The sequence below is a fragment of the Dama dama genome, chromosome 2, assembly GCF_033118175.1.
Source record: "Dama dama isolate Ldn47 chromosome 2, ASM3311817v1, whole genome shotgun sequence".
Taxonomy (NCBI): Eukaryota; Metazoa; Chordata; class Mammalia; order Artiodactyla; family Cervidae; genus Dama; species Dama dama.
This window is the reverse complement of record NC_083682.1, coordinates 37877629-37895325: the sequence shown is the minus strand read 5'-3', so window position 1 is coordinate 37895325 and position 17697 is coordinate 37877629. Positions and strand designations below refer to the sequence as shown.

At 37.7% G+C, this 17697-nt stretch overlaps 1 protein-coding gene across 7 annotated transcripts in view; it reads left to right on the top strand.

The window, feature by feature from the left end:
* Positions 1-17697, top strand: part of CCDC90B (coiled-coil domain containing 90B) — a 33066-nt gene that overhangs the window by 14136 nt on the left and 1233 nt on the right. For 2 of the 7 annotated variants that reach the window (XM_061168451.1, XM_061168454.1), the window contains exons 3-9: positions 884-987; positions 11604-11705; positions 12684-12725; positions 12822-12893; positions 12998-13051; positions 14110-14186; positions 14881-14995. In XM_061168451.1, coding sequence (XP_061024434.1) covers positions 884-987; positions 11604-11705; positions 12684-12725; positions 12822-12893; positions 12998-13051; positions 14110-14186; positions 14881-14947 — 518 coding nt within the window. In that variant the 3' untranslated portion in view covers positions 14948-14995. Of the gene's footprint in view, positions 1-883; positions 988-11603; positions 11706-12683; positions 12726-12821; positions 12894-12997; positions 13052-14090; positions 14187-14880; positions 14996-17697 lie in introns of those variants that run through there. The other 5 variants (XM_061168449.1, XM_061168459.1, XM_061119749.1 and 2 more) reach the window with 3 other exon arrangements.

The window sequence follows — 17697 nt, the reverse complement described above, 5'->3', positions numbered from 1 at the left end:
TCAGAAAAATAAATATATGTAAAGATGGGCTGTTGTCCTTAGTCATTCGGTCATGTCTGACTCTGCAGCCCCATGAACTGTAGCCCACCAGGCTCCTCTGTCCATGGGATTCTCCAGGCAAGAATACCGGAGTGGGTTGCCATGCCTTCCTCCAGGGGATCTTCCCCACCCAGGGATCGAACCCAGGTCTCCTTCATTGCAGGCAGATTCTTTACTGTCTGAGCCTCCCAGGAAGCCCAGAAGAATACTGGAGTGGGTAGCCTTTCCCTTCTCCAGGGGATCTTCTATCCAGGGATCGAACCCAGGTCTCTTACATTACAGGTGGATTCTTTACCAGCTAAACTACCAGCGAAACCCATATGTAAAGATACTTAAATGCAATTTTTAAGTAGAAGTTAAAATAACAATGCAATACCATTTTTAAACCAATTATATACTCAAAAAAAAAAGACCAGTAATACCAATGTTGATGTAGATATGGGGAAATGGATCAGTGGAATTAAAATTGGAGAGTGCTTTTAGAGAGTAACTTAGCATAATCTGTTGGTTTTTAATTATAACCTTTTTATTTTTTAAAAGGCTTCAGTTGACCCTTGAACAACACAGGGGTTAGGGACGCCAACTGCCTGCGCAGTTCAAACTCTGCCTGTAACTTTATAGTGGCCCTCTAGAGGGTCCACAATTCCTCATCCATGGGTTCAACTAACCACAGATTGTGTGGTATATTAGTATTTACTATTGAGAAAAACCTGCATCTAAGTGGACCTAGTCAGTTCAAATCCATGTTGTTCAAGAGTCAACTATATGAAAATTTAAATGACAGTCTATCTTGAGAAGGATGTGCACTTTTTAAAAAAGATAAAAACCTATTTGCTGTTTATAGGATTTGACAAAGCACAAGCAGAAACAATTGTATCAGCATTAACCACTTTATCAAATGTCAGCCTTGATACTATCTATAAGGAGATGGTCACTCAAGCTCAGCAGGTAATATTTTCATTTTTATCACTTCTGATAGTCTCATTAAGATAATATTTTTCATAACCCACCTTCCATACACACCTGCATCTTCCTTATTGTTTTCTCTAAAGGGACCAGAATCCTTTAGTAAAGTGAGTATCCAGAGAGATTGAGGAGTTAGAATAGTTATCGCAAAATTATGGTAGCACACAGAATGAAAGTTTGTCAGATCTTTCATTGTGTAAGATAATTATTTTATTTGAGCCATGAGATGGTGATAGACGGCTAGTGAAACAAGTTTTTTCCCCATAGAAAGGCCGCCACTTGACTGCAGTTGTGTGTGTGTTCTGGCTAATTTTCACAAACTTGGAAAGCTGGAAGGGACTTACATGACAGGAAAGTGTGAGTCACTCAGTCGTGTCCGACTCTTTGTGACCCCATGGACTGTACCGTCCAGGTTCCTCTGTTCATGGGATTCTCCAGGCAAGAATACTGGGGATCTTCCTGACCCAGAGATCAGACCCAGGCCTCCTGCATTGCAGGCAGATTCTTGACTGTCTGAGACACCAGGGAAGCCCTGCATGGCTGGGAAGGACTTCATATATCACCTAGCTAAGACGCTTTCCCATTCTGTTGTTTTCCTCTATTTCTTTGCATTGATCACTTAACAAGGCTTTTTTATCTCTCCTTGCTATTCTTTATTATATTAATACAGAATAAGTATATTTATTCTATAATAAAATGTTTATTAAAGATTAAAACAAAAATAATCTTATAGTTAATGCCTTAGAACTGCTTCATAATCATATTTTGGGGAACAAGACTGACAACCCCTTGAAGCCACTTCTATATGACTTCTGAGGTAATTCTCAATAATATTTCTTTTTTTTGTTTTTTTAAGTATTTATTTATTTAGCTGTGTCAAGTCCTGGTTGCAGTGCACAGGCTCAGTAGTTGTGGCACACAGGCTTAGCTGCCCTAAGGCATTCGAGATCTTAGTTCCCTGACCAGGGATCGAACCCATGTCCCCCCACACTGCAGGGCAGATTCTCAACCACTGGACCACCAGGGAAGTGCCCCTCATTAATATTTCAAGCAGAACTGCATAAATGATGACAGTTAAGGATGGTATTATAGTCAGGGATGTCAACTGTACATAATAAAATATACTTTTAATTTTTTTTTTCCATTTAGATTTCTTTATTTTTTTATTTTTTTTTTATTTTTTTATTTTTTTCATTTATTTTTATTAGTTGGAGGCTAATTACTTTACAATATTGTAGTGGTTTTTGTCGTACATTGACATGAATTAGCCATGGATTTACATGTATTCCCCATCCCGCTCCCCCCTCCCATCTCCCTCTCTACCCGATCCCTCTGGGTCTTCCCAGTGCACCAGGTCCGAGCACTTGTCTCATGCATCCAACCTGGGCTGGTGATCTGTTTCACCCTAGATAATATACATGTTTGGATGCTGTTCACTCAAAACATCCCACCCTCGCCTTCTCCCACAGAGTCCAAAAGTCTGTTCTGTACATATGTGTCTCTTTTTTTGTTTTGCATATAGGGTTATCATTACCATCTTTCTAAATTCCATATATATGTGTTAGTATACTGTAATGGTCTTTATCTTTCTGGCTTACTTCACTCTGTATAATGGGCTCCAGTTTCATCCATCTCATTAGAACTGATTCAAATGAATTCTTTTTAATGGCTGAGTAATATTCCATGGTGTATATGTACCACAGCTTGCTTATCCATTCGTCTGCTGATGGGCATCTAGGTTGCTTCCATGTCCTGGCTATTATAAACAGTGCTGTGATGAACACTGGGGTGCACGTGTCTCTTTCAGATCTGGTTTCCTCGGTGTGTATGCCCAGGAGTGGGATTGCTGGGTCATATGGAAGTTCTATTTCCAGTTTTTAAGAAATCTCCACACTGTTCTCCATAGTGGCTGTACTAGTTTGCATTCCCACCAATAGTGTAAGAGGGTTCCCTTTTCTCCACACCCTCTCCAGCATTTATTGCTTGTAGACTTTTGGATAGCAGCCATCGTGACTGGCGTGTAATGGTACCTCATTGTGGTTTTGATTTGCATTTCTCTAATAATGAGTGATGTTGAGCATCTTTTCATGTGTTTGTTAGCCATCTGTACGTCTTCTTTGGAGAAATGTCTGTTTAGTTCTTTGGCCCATTTTTTGATTGGGTCATTTATTTTTCTGGAGTTGAGCTGCAGGGCTTGCTTGTATACTTTTGAGATTAATCCTTTGTCTGTTGCTTCGTTTGCTATCATTTTCTCCCAATCTGAGGGCTGTCCTTTCACCTTGCTTTTAGTTTCTTTTGTAGTGCAAAAGCTTTTAAGTTTCATTAGGTCCCATTTGTTTATTTTTGCTTTTGTTTCTAATATTATGGGATGTGGGTCATAGAGGATCCTGCTGTGATTTATGTCAGAGAGTGTTTTGCCTATGTTCTCCTCTAGGAGTTTTATAGTTTCTGATCTTACATTTAGATCTTTAATCCATTTTGAGTTTATTTTTGTGTGTGGTGTTAGAAAGTGTTCTAGTTTCATTCTTTTATAGGTGGTTGACCAGTTTTCGCAGCACCACTTGTTAAAGAGGTTGTCTTTTTTCCATTGTATATCCTTGCCTCCTTTGTCAAAGATAAGGTGTCCATGGGTTTGTGGATTTATCTCTGGGCTTTCTATTCTGTTCCATTGATCTATATTTCTGTCTTTGTGCCAGTACCATACTGTCTTGATGACTGTGGCTTTGTAGTAGAGTCTGAAGTCAGGCAGGTTGATTCCTCCAGTTCTATTATTCTTTCTCAAGATTACTTTGGCTATTTGAGGTTTTTTGTATTTCCATACAAATTGTGAAATTATTTGTTCTAGTTGTGTGAAAAATAGCGTTGGTAGCTTGATAGGGATTGCATTGAATCTATAGATTGCTTTGGGTAGTATAGCCATTTTGACAATATTGATTCTTCCAATCCATGAACACGGTATGTTTCTCCATCTGTTTGTGTCCTCTTTGATTTCTTTCATCAGTGTTTTATAGTTTTCTATGTATAGGTCTTTTGTTTCTTTAGGTAGATATACTCCTAAGTATTTTATTCTTTTTGTTGCAATGGTGAATGGTATTGTTTCCTTAATCTCTCTTTCTGTTTTCTCATTGTTAGTATATAGGAATGCAAGGGATTTCTGTGTGTTAATTTTATATCCTGCAACTTTACTATATTCGTTGATTAGATCTAGTAATTTTCTGGTAGAGTCTTTAGGGTTTTCTATGTAGAGGATCATGTCATCTGCAAACAGAGAGAGTTTCACCACTTCTTTTCCTATCTGGATTCCTTTTACTTCTTTTTCTGCTCTGATTGCTGTGGCCAACACTTCCAAAACTATGTTGAATAGTAGTGGTGAGAGTGGGCACCCTTGTCTTGTTCCTGATTTTAGGGGAAATGCTTTCAATTTTTCACCATTGAGGGTAATGCTTGCTGTGGGTTTGTCATATATAGCTTTTATTATGTTGAGGTATGTTCCTTCTATTCCTGCTTTCTGGAGAGTTTTAATCATAAATGGATGTTGAATTTTGTCAAAGGCTTTTTCTGCATCTATTGAGATAATCATATGGTTTTTATCTTTCAATTTGTTAATGTGGTGTATTACATTGATTGATTTGTGGATATTGAAGAATCCTTGCATTCCTGGGATAAAGCCCAGTTGGTCATGGTGTATGAGTTTTTTAATATGTTGTTGGATTCTGTTTGCTAGAATTTTGTTAAGGATTTTTGCATCTATGTTCATCAGTGATATTGGCCTGTAGTTTTCTTTTTTTGTGGCATCTTTGTCTGGTTTTGGAATTAGGGTGATGGTGGCCTCATAGAATGAGTTTGGAAGTTTACCTTCTTCTGCTATTTTCTGGAAGAGTTTGAGTAAGATAGGTGTTAGCTCTTCTCTAAATTTTTGGTAGAATTCAGCTGTGAAGCCATCTGGTCCTGGGCTTTTGTTTGCTGGAAGATTTTTGATTACAGTTTTGATTTCCTTGCTTGTGATGGGTCTGTTAAGATCTTCTATTTCTTTGTGGCTCAGTTTTGGAAAGTTATACTTTTCTAAGAATTTGTCCATTTCTTCCAAGTTGTCCATTTTATTGGCATAGAGCTGCTGGTAGTAGTCTCTTATGATCCTTTGTATTTCAGTGTTGTCTGTTGTGATCTCTCCATTTTCGTTTCTAATTTTGTTAATTTGGTTCTTCTCCCTTTGTTTCTTAATGAGTCTTGCTAATGGTTTGTCAATTTTGTTTATTTTTTCAAAAAACCAGCTTTTAGCTTTGTTGATTTTTGCTATGGTCTCTTTAGTTTCTTTTGCATTTATTTCTGACCTAATTTTTAAGATTTCTTTCCTTCTACTAACCCTGGGGTTCTTCATTTCTTCCTTCTCTAGTTGCTCTAGGTGTAGAGTTAGGTTAGTTATTTGACTTTTTTCTTGTTTCTTGAGGTAGGCCTGTAATGCTATGAATCTTACCCTTAGCAGTGCTGTTACAGTGTCCCATAGGTTTTGGGTTGTTGTGTTTTCATTTTCATTCATTTCTATGCATATTTTGATTTCTTTTTTTATTTCTTCTATGATTTGTTGGTTATTCAGAAGCGTGTTATTTAGTCTCAATATGTTTGAATTTTTAATAATTTTTTTCCTGTAATTGAGATCTAATCTTACTGCACTGTGGTCAGAAAAGATGACTGGAATGATTTCAATTTTTTTGAATTTACCAAGACTAGATTTATGGCCCAGGATGTGATCTATTCTGGAGAAGGTTCCATGTGCACTTGAGAAAAAGGTGAAGTTGATTGTTTTGGGGTGAAACGTCCTATAGATGTCAATTAGGTCTAGCTGGTCCATTGTGTCATTTAAAGTTTGTGTTTCCTTGTTAATTTTCTGTTTAGTTGATCTATCCATAGTTGTGAGTGGGATATTAAAGTCTCCCACTCTTATTGTGTTACTATTAATTTCCTCTTTCATACTCGTTAGCATTTGCCTTACATATTGTGGTGCTCCTATGTTGGGTGCATATATATTTATAATTGTTATATCTTCTTGGATTGATCCTTTGATCATTATGTAGTGTCCTTGTCTCTTTTCACAGCCTTTATTTGAAAGTCTATTTTATCTGATATGAGTATTGCGACTCCTGCTTTCTTTTGGTCTCCACTTGCATGAAATATTTTTTTCCAGCCCTTCACTTTTAGTCTGTATGTGTCCCTTGTTTTGAGGTGGGTCTCTTGTAGACAGCATATATAGGGGTCTTGTTTTTGTATCCACTCAGCCAGTCTTTGTCTTTTGGTTGGGGCATTCAATCCATTTACATTTAAGGTAATTATTGATAGGTATGGTCCCGTTGCCATTTACTTTGTTGTTTTGGGTTCAACGTTTATACAACCTTTCTGTGTTTCCTGTCTAGAGAAGATCCTTTAGCATTTGTTGAGGAGCTGGTTTGGTGGTACTGAATTCTCTCAGCTTTTGCTTGTCTGTAAAGCTTTTGAGTTCTCCTTCATATCTGAATGAGATCCTTGCTGGGTACAGTAATCTAGATTGTAGGTTATTCTCTTTCATTACTCTAAGTATGTCCTGCCATTCCCTTCTGGCCTGAAGGGTTTCTATTGATAGATCAGTTGTTATCCTTGTGGGAATCCCTTTGTGTGTTATTTGTTGTTTCTCCCTTGCTGCTTTTAATATTTGTTCTTTGTGTTTGATCTCTGTTAATTTGATTAATATGTGTCTTGGAGTGTTTCGCCTTGGGTTTATCCTGTTTGGGACTCTCTGGGTTTCTTGGACTTGGGTGGCTATTTCCTTCCCCATTTTAGGGAAGTTTTCAGCTATTATCTCCTCGAGTATCTTCTCATGGCCTTTCTTTTTGTCTTCTTCTTCTGGGACTCCTATAATTCGAATGTTGGGGCGTTTCACATTGTCCCAGAGGTCCCTGAGGTTGTCCTCATTTCTTTTGATTCTTTTTTCTTTTTTCCTCTCTGCTTCATTTATTTCCACCATTTTATCTTCTACCTCACTTATCCTATCTTCTGTCTCCGTTATTCTACTCATGGTTCCCTCCAGAGTGTTTTTGATCTCATTTATTGCATTATTCATTTTTAATTGACTCTTTTTTATTTCTTCTAGGTCCTTGTTAAACATTTCTTGCATCTTCTCAATCTTTGTCTCCAGGCTATTTATCTGTAACTCCATTTTGTTTTCAAGATTTTGGATCATTTTATTATCATTATTCTAAATTCTTTTTCAGGTAGATTCCCTATCTCCTCCTCTTTTGTTTGCCTTGGTGGGCATTTTCCATGTTCCTTTACCTGTTGAGTATTTCTCTGCCTTTTCATCTTGTTTAGATTGCTGTGTCTGGAGTGGGCTTTCTGTATTCTGGTGGTCTGTGGTTCCTTTTTATTGTGGAGGTTTCACCCAGTGGGTGGGGTTGGACGATTGGTTTGTCAAGGTTTCCTGGTTAGGGAAGCTTGTGTCAGTGTTCTGGTGCGTGGGATTGGATTTCTTCTCTCTGGAGTGCAATAGAGTGTCCAGTAGTGAGTTTTGAGATGGGTCTATGTGTTAGGTGTGACTTTGGGCAGCCTGTATGTTGACACTCAGGTCTATGTTCCTGCATTGCTAAAGAATTTGCGTGGTATGTCTTGTTCTGGAGCTTATTGGCTCTTGGGTGGTGGCTGGTTTTGGTGTAGGTATGGAGGCTTTTGGATGGTCTCTTATTACTTAATGTTCCGTGTAGTCAGGAGTTTTCTGGTGTTCTCAGGTTTTGGGCTTAAGTCTCCTGCCTCTGGATTTCAGTTTTATTCTTCCAGTAGTCTCAAGACTTCTCCAACTATACAGCACTGATAATAAAACTTCTAGGTTAATGGCGAAAAGATTCTCCACCGTGAGGGACACCCAGAGAGGTTCACAGAGTTACATGAAGAAGAGGAGAAGGAGGATAGAGATAGAGATGAACAGGAGGAGAAAAAGGGGGACTCAAGAGGAGAGAGACAGATCTACGCAGTTCTCTGTTCCCAAAGTGTTCTCCGCAGCCCAGACACCCACCAAGATTCACAGAATTGGATTGGGAAGAAAAGGAGAAAGGAGGAAATAGAGGTGTTCTGAGGTAGAAAACAGAGAGTCAAGATTGGGAGAGAATAATCAACACACTCCTGAATAAAAATGGGAACTGAATATTGGATTCTTAAATGTCCAAAATTTATATCACATACTGAAAAACAAAGATTAAAAATCTAGCATAGAGGTTAGACTCTTTAAAATACAATATTTAAAAACAAACAAAAAAAAAACAAAACAAAACAAAAAACAATTTAGAAATATATATGAGGTTCGGTTTAAAAATAGGGCTTGTCTTTTTTTTTTTTTTTTTGCAAGGTTATAGTGAAATGAAAATGAAAATTAAGGAATAATAAAGGAGTATTAGAGGACTTTAAAAGGAAATAAGAGAGAAAAACAAAAAGAAAAATTTTTTTCCCTAATTGAAAAAATTGTAAAAATATATGAAAATGAAAGTTAAGGAGTAATGGGGGAGTAATAGGGAATTTTAAAAGAAAATAAAAGAGAAAAAAGAAAAGGAAAGAAAAAAAAATTTTTTTTAAATTAAAAAAAAATATGTATATATCTAGGAATTTCCCTGGAGCTGTTGCGGTCAGTGTGGGTTCAGTTCAATTTCAGATAGCTCCTCATTCCAGCTTACACTTCTCGATATCTATAGGCCCCTTCCGGTGTAGTCGGTCTTACCTACAGGGATTTTAATCTGTTGCACTGGTCCCTTCTGAAGCGGATCCCTTTGTTTATTTGGCTTCTGTTTGCCATCTCTTCTGTCTAATTTCCGCCCTGACACAGGCGGGTGGAGGTGATCTCTTATTTAGGTAGCTAGTTCAGTCCTGCTACGGGGAGGGCGGAGCGCTGCAGACAGATATCTGTGTGTGGGGAGCACTCACCGTGTTCCGGCCACACTGGGTTTGCCCCTGCTCACGGGTGTCTGTGCTTTCCCCGTCTACACTGCTCAGGCTCCAGGCTGCTCTATATGGAGTGTGCCCTGCACTGCGTGCGGTTCCAGTTTTCGGGTCCTCCACAAAAGCGCGGACTCGGTTGTGCCTGCGTCTTGTGCCTTCCCCGGCCTGAGCGGCTCAAGCAGCCAGGAGCTTGACGGGCGCACTCTCCCCCGGTGCGGCAAGCCCTCTCCCCTCCGCGGCCCCAGCCTGTTTCTGCGCGCGCTGGTCGGATGCCAGCAGCTTGTGTTTGTTCTCAGGAGCTGGCCTCTAGCCGCGAACTTCTCCGTGGCGGATGTCGACCATCCAGAATCTCAGGAAGTCTTTGGATAGAAACTGGAGGCCTGTTTGCAGTGTGGGAGGGGATGCCGCCTCTGGGGCCAAGTTTGCCCCTTTCTCCTCCCCCCTGCCTCCTACCTCCGGCGGGGATGGGCCGGTCCGCCACAGGCTAGCTCTTCTCTGGAGCTTCTCAGTCCCTTTGTTTTGCGAACTGCCGGCAAATTTGTGTTCGGGCTGGTTAATTTTCTCTCTTGCTATCCCACAGTTTAAAAAAGCTCCCTCCGATTGTCCTCAGGGCACTCAGGCCTGGTCCTTACCCTAAGCAATGCCGCCTGCTCCTCTCTGTCCCGCCCCCACTTGTTGGTGGCGGATGCGGGTGTCTGGGGTACATTTCTGCTGGGAGTTGCTTTTGGGCACCTAATCTGTGGGCCTTATTTTTTCCTCCCAGTTAGGTTGCCCTCCGAAATTCAAAAACTTCCCCCAGACCCGCCAGTGCGAGGGTTTCCTGGTGTTTGGAAACTTCCTCTATTAAGACTCCCTTCCTGGGATGGGTCTCCGTCCCTAGCTCTTTTGTCTCTCTTTTTATCTTTTATATTTTGTCCTACCTCCTTTCGAAGACAATGGGTTGCTTTTCTGGGCGCCTGATGTCCTCTGCTAGCGATCAGAAGTTGTTTTGTGAAATTTGCTCAGCGTTCAATTGTTCTTTTGATGAATTTGTAGGAGAGAAAGTGGTCTCCCCATCCTATTCCTCTGCCATCTTGGCTCCTCCCTACTTTTAATTTTATACAGGTATAATATTTAAAGCAAAACTTCCTGCACATCACAACATTCATTGGAGTCACACTGTCCTGCTTCAGCCGTTAGGTCCCTGTCTTATTACATTTATTGAGTCCTGTGCTACAAATATTACTGTGAACGTTGTACATGCATTATCTCATTTAATCCTGAGAACAGTGCTATAAGGTATAGGTAGTTACTTTCATTACACCAAAGAGGAGTTCAGAGAAGTTAGTAAATAACCTGCCCAGAGTCTCAGAGTAAATGGCAGTGTTTGAATTCAAACCCAGGCAGTCTGACTCCAGAACTCACATTTTTAACTTCCACTCTATGTGACTGTGCCATCTGAGGGTTGTTTTTGGAGAAGATATGTGCATTCCAGACCCTTGGACGAGTCATTTCTTAGTTATGTATCTGGAACTGTTATAGCCCCTGTTTTCTAAAAGTCAAGTCAGTTTTGAAATAGCCTTTCTCCCTAAATTGGTCAGCAGAGGACTTATAACCCCAACAGTGCACCCCTGGTCACAAACTATGACAGAAATGGGAGTTCCACTAGTGATCTTGCTCTTGTTTGGGTTTTTTTTGTTTTGTTTATGAACCATGTTATAGAGGTTCTTCAAGGTTATACTCTCATCTGCTTTTTTATAAAGAGGGATAAAAGATGAAGCAGCAAACTACATGATTTTGAGAAGTTTAGTGGTAAAAGTTACATTTTCTTTGTAAGCCTGCTTTAAATCATTTCTACAGGGGCTTCCCCGGTGGTTCAGTGGTTAGGACTCTCTGCTTCCACTGAAGGGGGCACAGGTTCGATCCTTGGTTGGGGAACGAAGATCTCACATGTTGCATAGCCAAAAACTAATCATTTCTACAAAAATATCCCTCACTAGCAAAGCAAAAGTTTATAAATCTATCAGATAGGGCCCACTTTTCCTTTCACGAATTCTTTATATTGCCAAATATAGAAAAGATACTCGGGAATTTAAACAAAACTAATTATGTTATGCTGACAAGGGCTAATTATTTAAACCATACTTCTACCTATTTTATTACCTGACTTCTAAGTCTTATCTAGTATCCTAGAAATTTCCAATGGTAAAAAATCCTTCAAAGTTAAAGCAATGAAAGATTAGAGCTTTCCCATGTAGATATTTTTTAAATAAGATTATTTGTTGAAGAACTCTTAGAGGTTAAGTAAGCAATTTATTGGGACTCTTTCATTGAAAAGACCTAGACATTAGTTTCTCTTCACTGGGAAATCCTTTTCCTCCTTGAATCTCCTGCTTTTCATTTTGATATCTCAGATATATAGGTTTCATATGCTTAAATTTTTTTTACTTAGCCAAGCTACATTATACCTTGTAGAAAGATAATAATTGTGTGTGTGTGTGTGTTAGCACAGTTTTATTAAAGTATAAAAAGGGACTGAGAAAGCGTCTGACACAGACATCAGAAGGGGCACAGAGAGCACCCCACTACAGTTTTTTAAGTTTCATGAAGTTCCATGTAAGGGGATGGTATTATATAGATCACTAGATGACTTTAATTTTGCATTTCAGGAAATAACAGTACAACAGCTAATGGCTCATTTGGACTCCATCAGAAAAGACATGGTCATCCTAGAGAAAAGTGAATTTGCAAATCTGCGAGCAGAGAACCAGGTGATACAAGTCTTAATTTATTAATAATAAAATACTGATTTCACAAGTATTCTACTTGGTGAATAGGACCCAAAAACAGTTTCATGTGGTTATTTAAATAAGTTTTAGGTAAAAGTCTACTACATGTTTAACCATACTTAATCTTCCTATGTATATCAGTGTTTTGCATGCTTAAGAGTTGTTTAAAAAAAATGAGACTTGTATTTTATATGGGTCACATAAAGGAGGAAATCTTTGATGTACATATTTTATAAAATTTCTAGTGTGGTTTAGAATAATGTTTTCCGGGCTGAGTAATGTGGCTTGGGGTGGGCGGGTGGTCTGTAACTATTTTTGTCACTTAAGAGAAAAATGTTTCTGTAATTCAGTCAGAGCTTTGTTATCCACTAGCCTAAAATATTAGAATGTCAGCCTGCTTTTTAAAGCAGACTACAGTAGGTCCCCCTTTATCTGCATTTTTGCATTCCACCGTTTTAGTTATGTGTAGTCAACACAACCTGAAAACATTAAGTAGAGAATTCCAGAAATAACTCATGTTTTAAATTGCATACTGTTCTGAGTAGCAGAATATCTTCGCCATCCTGCTCCATCCCCACAGGACAGGAATCATCTCTTTGTCCAGAGTATTCACACCGTGTATGCTACCCACCAGTTAATGTAAGAAAAAACATAGTATGCACGTGGGCTTCAGTGCTAGTCAGGGTTTCAGGCATCCACTGGGGGTCCTGGAACATATTCCCGTATGGACTGGGGGGACTACTATATTAAAACATAAATACATTTTCTAATGTCATGTTCATATTATTTTCTGAATAAGAGGAACTATTAGGTTTCTTTTTTTAATTTATAATGAGTTTTTATATTAGAAATCCATAGATTGTCCAATTTTTGCTTTTGCAGGGTTTCAGATTTTTTTTTGATAAATCATATGGGCTTTTGGTTTAACACCAATTGTGTGTGATCTTTCTTTATACCTAGAAAATGAAAATTGAATTAGAACAAGTTAAACAACAACTGATAGTAAGTGAAACTTTTTTCCCCACTTCAGAATATGTAAATTTCAGACAGATATTCATGACAAGGTCACTTTTTAAATATTTTTATTTTCTTTTAAAGAATGAAACTAGTCGAATCAGAGCAGATAACAAATTGGATATCAACCTAGAAAGGAGCAGAGTAACAGATATGGTAATGTGTTTTTAAATGTACTTTGGTCACTTATTCCTTTTAAAAATTCCTTTTAGTTTTTTTTTTTTTTTTTCTCTAACCTCCTGATAATTCATATCCTTTAGTTTACAGATCAAGAAAAGAAACTTATGGAAGCAACCACAGAATTTACCAGAAATGTAAGCTACTGGGTAACAGTTCCTCTGTTTTCGTATAGCTGTCATGCCTTATGTAGCTACCCTCACGGGTATCACTTTATAAGTCTGGACTTGAACAAGCTGGCCCTATGCAGCCCGTCATTTCCTCATAACTACTACAGGTAACCAGTACTTTGGGGGAAGCTGCTGCTAGGTGGGTGGTAGTACTGGAGCTATGACTTCTGAGTCAGAATCAAGCTTTCCAGGTAGCACTTGTTTTTCAACTATTTTTATATGGAAGATAATTATTTTTCAAAGAGACAGAGAGTCACAGTATTTAAGTGCCTAGATTGAAGTAGTTATCTTACATATTTTTTAAGTAATAGTAAATATTTATTGAGTGCTTATTATATGTTAGATCCTACTTTACTTACTTTCTATTTATTAGTTATTGTGTCAGCCCCTGGGCGAGGTAGGCACTCTTACTCCCATTTTACCAGTTCGGAAAGTGAGGCTTTGGGAGGTAAAGGTCACACAGCTGCTAAGTGGTAGAGCCAGGACGTGAACATGGATTCTAAACTCCATACTCATAAATACTGTTTCTCTCTCAGTAATCCTAAATTGTAATCATTACTTAATCTCTATGGCTGAATAAACCTAGCTCTCAGCCTAGTCCTTTCCTTGTTTAAAAGTTAAAAGCCACTTGGTCTACATTCCGACATGAGAGACTTCATTCTTGATTATAATTCAGTAGAAGTACAGGTACCATTTGCCTTTCCAAGCAGCCTGTTCCCTTCTCTAACTTCTTGGCCAGATAAAGGAGATGAAATCAAATTCTCTCACCACTAATTTCTGAGCTCTAAGTATCACCTTCTTTTCCTACCCTTCAGCCCCTGAGCACGAAACATTCAGTGTTAACTCAACAAGCATATCTGCCATGGTCTTTAATATTGGTGTCAGTTTATCATAAACCTGGTTGGTTTTTCCTTTTGTAAAAGATATTTAACGTTTTAACTATGATATCTTAAGGACTTTATACCCATAAAGTGATAGTTCTGTGACTGACATTTTTGCTTCTTAGTTTATCCTTGTATATTTAGGTCTCAAATACAGGCATACCTCAGAGACACTCCAAGTCCAGTTCCAGACACAGCAATAAAGCAAATATTGAAATAAAGTGAGTCACAGCAATTTTTCAGTTTCCCAGTTCTTATAAAATTTACATTTACACTATACTGTAGTTTATTAAGTATGCAATAATAGCATTATGTCTCAATAAACAATATCCATACCTTAATTAAAAAATAAGAATCACTAAAAAGATGTTAACCAGTTATCTTCTGAGCCATTACTGAGTAATAATCTTTTTGCAATAATAACATCAAAAGTTACTGATCACAAATCACCATAATAAATATAGTAATAACGAAAATGTTTGAAGTATTGTGAGAATTACCAAAATGTGACACAGAGACATGAAGTGAGCAAATGCTTATGGAAAAATAGTGCTGATAAACCTACCTGACTCAAAGTTGCCACAAACCTCCCATTTGTTTTTTTAAAAAAAATGCAAACTTTGCAAAATGCAGTAAAATGAGGTGTGCCTGTAACTACCTGTGAGGTTTTTAGTGGAATGTGCCCAGAATGTGATAATCCTAGTAGTCTCCAAATATCAAAGTAGAAGGAATAGTTTTTGTCAGTTTATAATGTTCATGTAATTTTTATATCACTGTGCTTTTTTTAAGCTATGTTTCCCCACTCAAAAGTTTTTTAACACAAAATTAGCCCCTAAATGAGGGTTTCTAAAGTAAACATTTCTGCCCATGATACATGGAGACAAAATCTAATTATCTTATTCTTAATTACTACAGGATACCAAAACCAGAGGTATTATTTCAGAGACTGGTAACAAAATTGACACTGAAATTGCTTCTTTAAAAACTCTGATGGAATCCAGTAAGCTTGAGACAATTCGTTATCTTGCAGGTAAGACTGTGTTGTCAGAGTAAGGAATTACTATCATTTGATTTTCAGACGCATTAGCTCCTACCTCCCAAGGTAGTGGCCATGCGACACAAAAGGAGGGGCTGTAACAGAGTTACTGTTTGGTCCCCTGCAGTGCTTGGAAAATGTACGTTTAATAGGCCACTCTGCATCCTCTGAAAAGGAAAAAAGTGTACGGAAGTCAAAGACACACATAAACACCCGTACAAAATGATGCAAAGATTCAACTAGGTAGTCCACAATTAGGTACAGATCACCAAAACAGATATAGGCTATTAAAAACCACAGCAAACAAAGGGGTAGAAATTACTTCCATTCTTGAATCCAACTGAGGACGCAGGGATACTGCCCAGAATTAGTCTGTCACATACTGAGTTCGTCAAGAACCTTGTGACCTGACCAATTTATAGAGCCCCAAGGAGTTAGGAAGAATGCCCTCGAGTAGTATTTTTCTTTTTTATAAAAAAGTAATAAATTTTCATCCTAAATTGTTTGTATAATTGAAAAGCAATATAGTAAAAATGAAAGCCTTCTCCCTCCCCATATGTATTTACTATTGGTAGTATGTATCTTTCCTAGGCTTTTCCTTCTGTATGTGAACATTATAGATTTTTAAAACAGTAATTAGATGATACCCTACAAGCTACAACTTTTAAAAATTTAACCAAATGTCTTGAACATCTTTCCATATGAATACATAGATATCTTTTTACTAGAAATCATAGTATTCTATAATATGAAAATACCATAATTTATCTAAATATATCTACTTACAGACGTTCTGCTCTGAAGTTTTCATTATTAAAAATAATATTGCACCAAATAGTCATATATGTGTGTGAATAAATACACATACACACATATACATCCTTGTGCCTTCATGCTAGAATTTCTATATAATTAATTGTTTATGCACATCTAAAAACTGGGATCAAAAAGATATACACATTTAGGATTTTGTGTTGTTATTGTCCAAAATAAAATAGCTGCTTTATAGCATCAGTGGTTTTTCTCGGCAGGCGCTCAGTATGTTGGCGCAACAGTAGGAGTAAAGATGACCCCAGCCCCCTACTGATGCTCACCTCCACACCCCCCTTCTTCTCCTCAACTTGAATGACTTAATTTCTGCCTTTTTCAAATATTGGGCTTCTGCTAAAGATCCATTTGAAAAAAAGGATTGTAAGGCTAAAATGAGTTTCAAAAACCCTAGCAAAAGTCTCTGGAACCAGAGATCTGTTCAGTACTAATGCTCAGGGGAAGTTCCAGATCAGCCCAGTTTGGAGTGATCGTTCCCACTTTGAAAATAGATCTCAAAGCACCCCATTGGGAAGAGCTGCTGTTCCACTCAGCGTCTTCTCGTGTATTTACCTACAGACGCAGTGTCATGGTGATGGTCTCCAGAAAGCTTTTCATTCAGTAGTGGACATACATGAGGCAGACTAACAGACTTAGTGGCAGTGGGAAAAGAAATCACTAAGTCTGTTCAGAAAGTTAGATTTCCTGTGTTCCTTTCCTTTTTTCACTGAGGACTTACAACTACTGGTTCTGCAGGCACTGCTCTGCTCTTTAAGCAGCAGCAACTACTTTAGAGTCAGGTGCTCACAGCCTTGAGTCCTGCTTCCACCGTTGCTCACAGTACAGCTTTGAGCTTGTTGCTCATCTATACGATGGGGATACTATCACCAACTCCATGGGGTTTTAATCATGGCTAGATAGGTAATATATGGAATTCTTCAGCACACTGCCTGGAACATGGCAAATAGTAGCAGGATCAAATGAGAGAATGTGTAATTGACCAGTGACAACAAGACAAGAAATTCTTTAAGTGTTACTCTTTCTCCTCAAATGTCCAGCTTCCCACCGTGACTTAGACCTAATCCCATTTCTTAAAATTAGGGACCTCTTGTCATTAACCAAGTTTTAGTAGTGTGGTCAAATGGGATAATATATAATAATTTACACATTAAAAATAGGATAGCTTTACTATGAATGGCTGTTTCTTATGTCTTTAATCACTGAAGTTTGCTCTTCATCTCAGAGTCTCTAAAATCATGACTGTTTAAACAAACTAAAATACTAGGGAGTCCAAAAGCCTCACCCAGATTCACCACCTTAAGGAGAACAGAAAGGTTTTCTATTTAGAGTGATGTAACACAGACAATAGGTGGTACATGAACTATTTAAAAAGTCTGATGCTTTTTCTGCCTTTTCTTCTACCTCACTGAGTTGTTTCTGAAGGGTTTTCATTAACAATTCATTTTTTTATTTATAAATTTTTAATAATTATGAAATAATTTTTAATGTACTTTTAAGACAATTTGTCTTATAGATCATGTGGATGTTCTTCTAGCTTAATGACATAATTTTTTAATGTCAGCAAGAAAAGTTTTTCACTTAAAAATTATATCTGAAATTAATTTATAATTATTTAAAGTAGTATTGTTAATAATGGTAGTATTAATAATGACTTGAAACACTGTTTATAGATTCTAACAGATTTTTTAAATTACTGTCATCCTTATGTAAAATATAGGAAGCTTCTAAGAATTGGTATTAATCATGCCCTAATTAATATCCTTTATTGTTAGCTTAATTTTCTAGGGGATAAAAAACCTAAGGTAGAAGATTGGCTGGATTTCCTGATTTTTTTTTTTTTGCTTTCAATTTAAATTGAAAATGACATT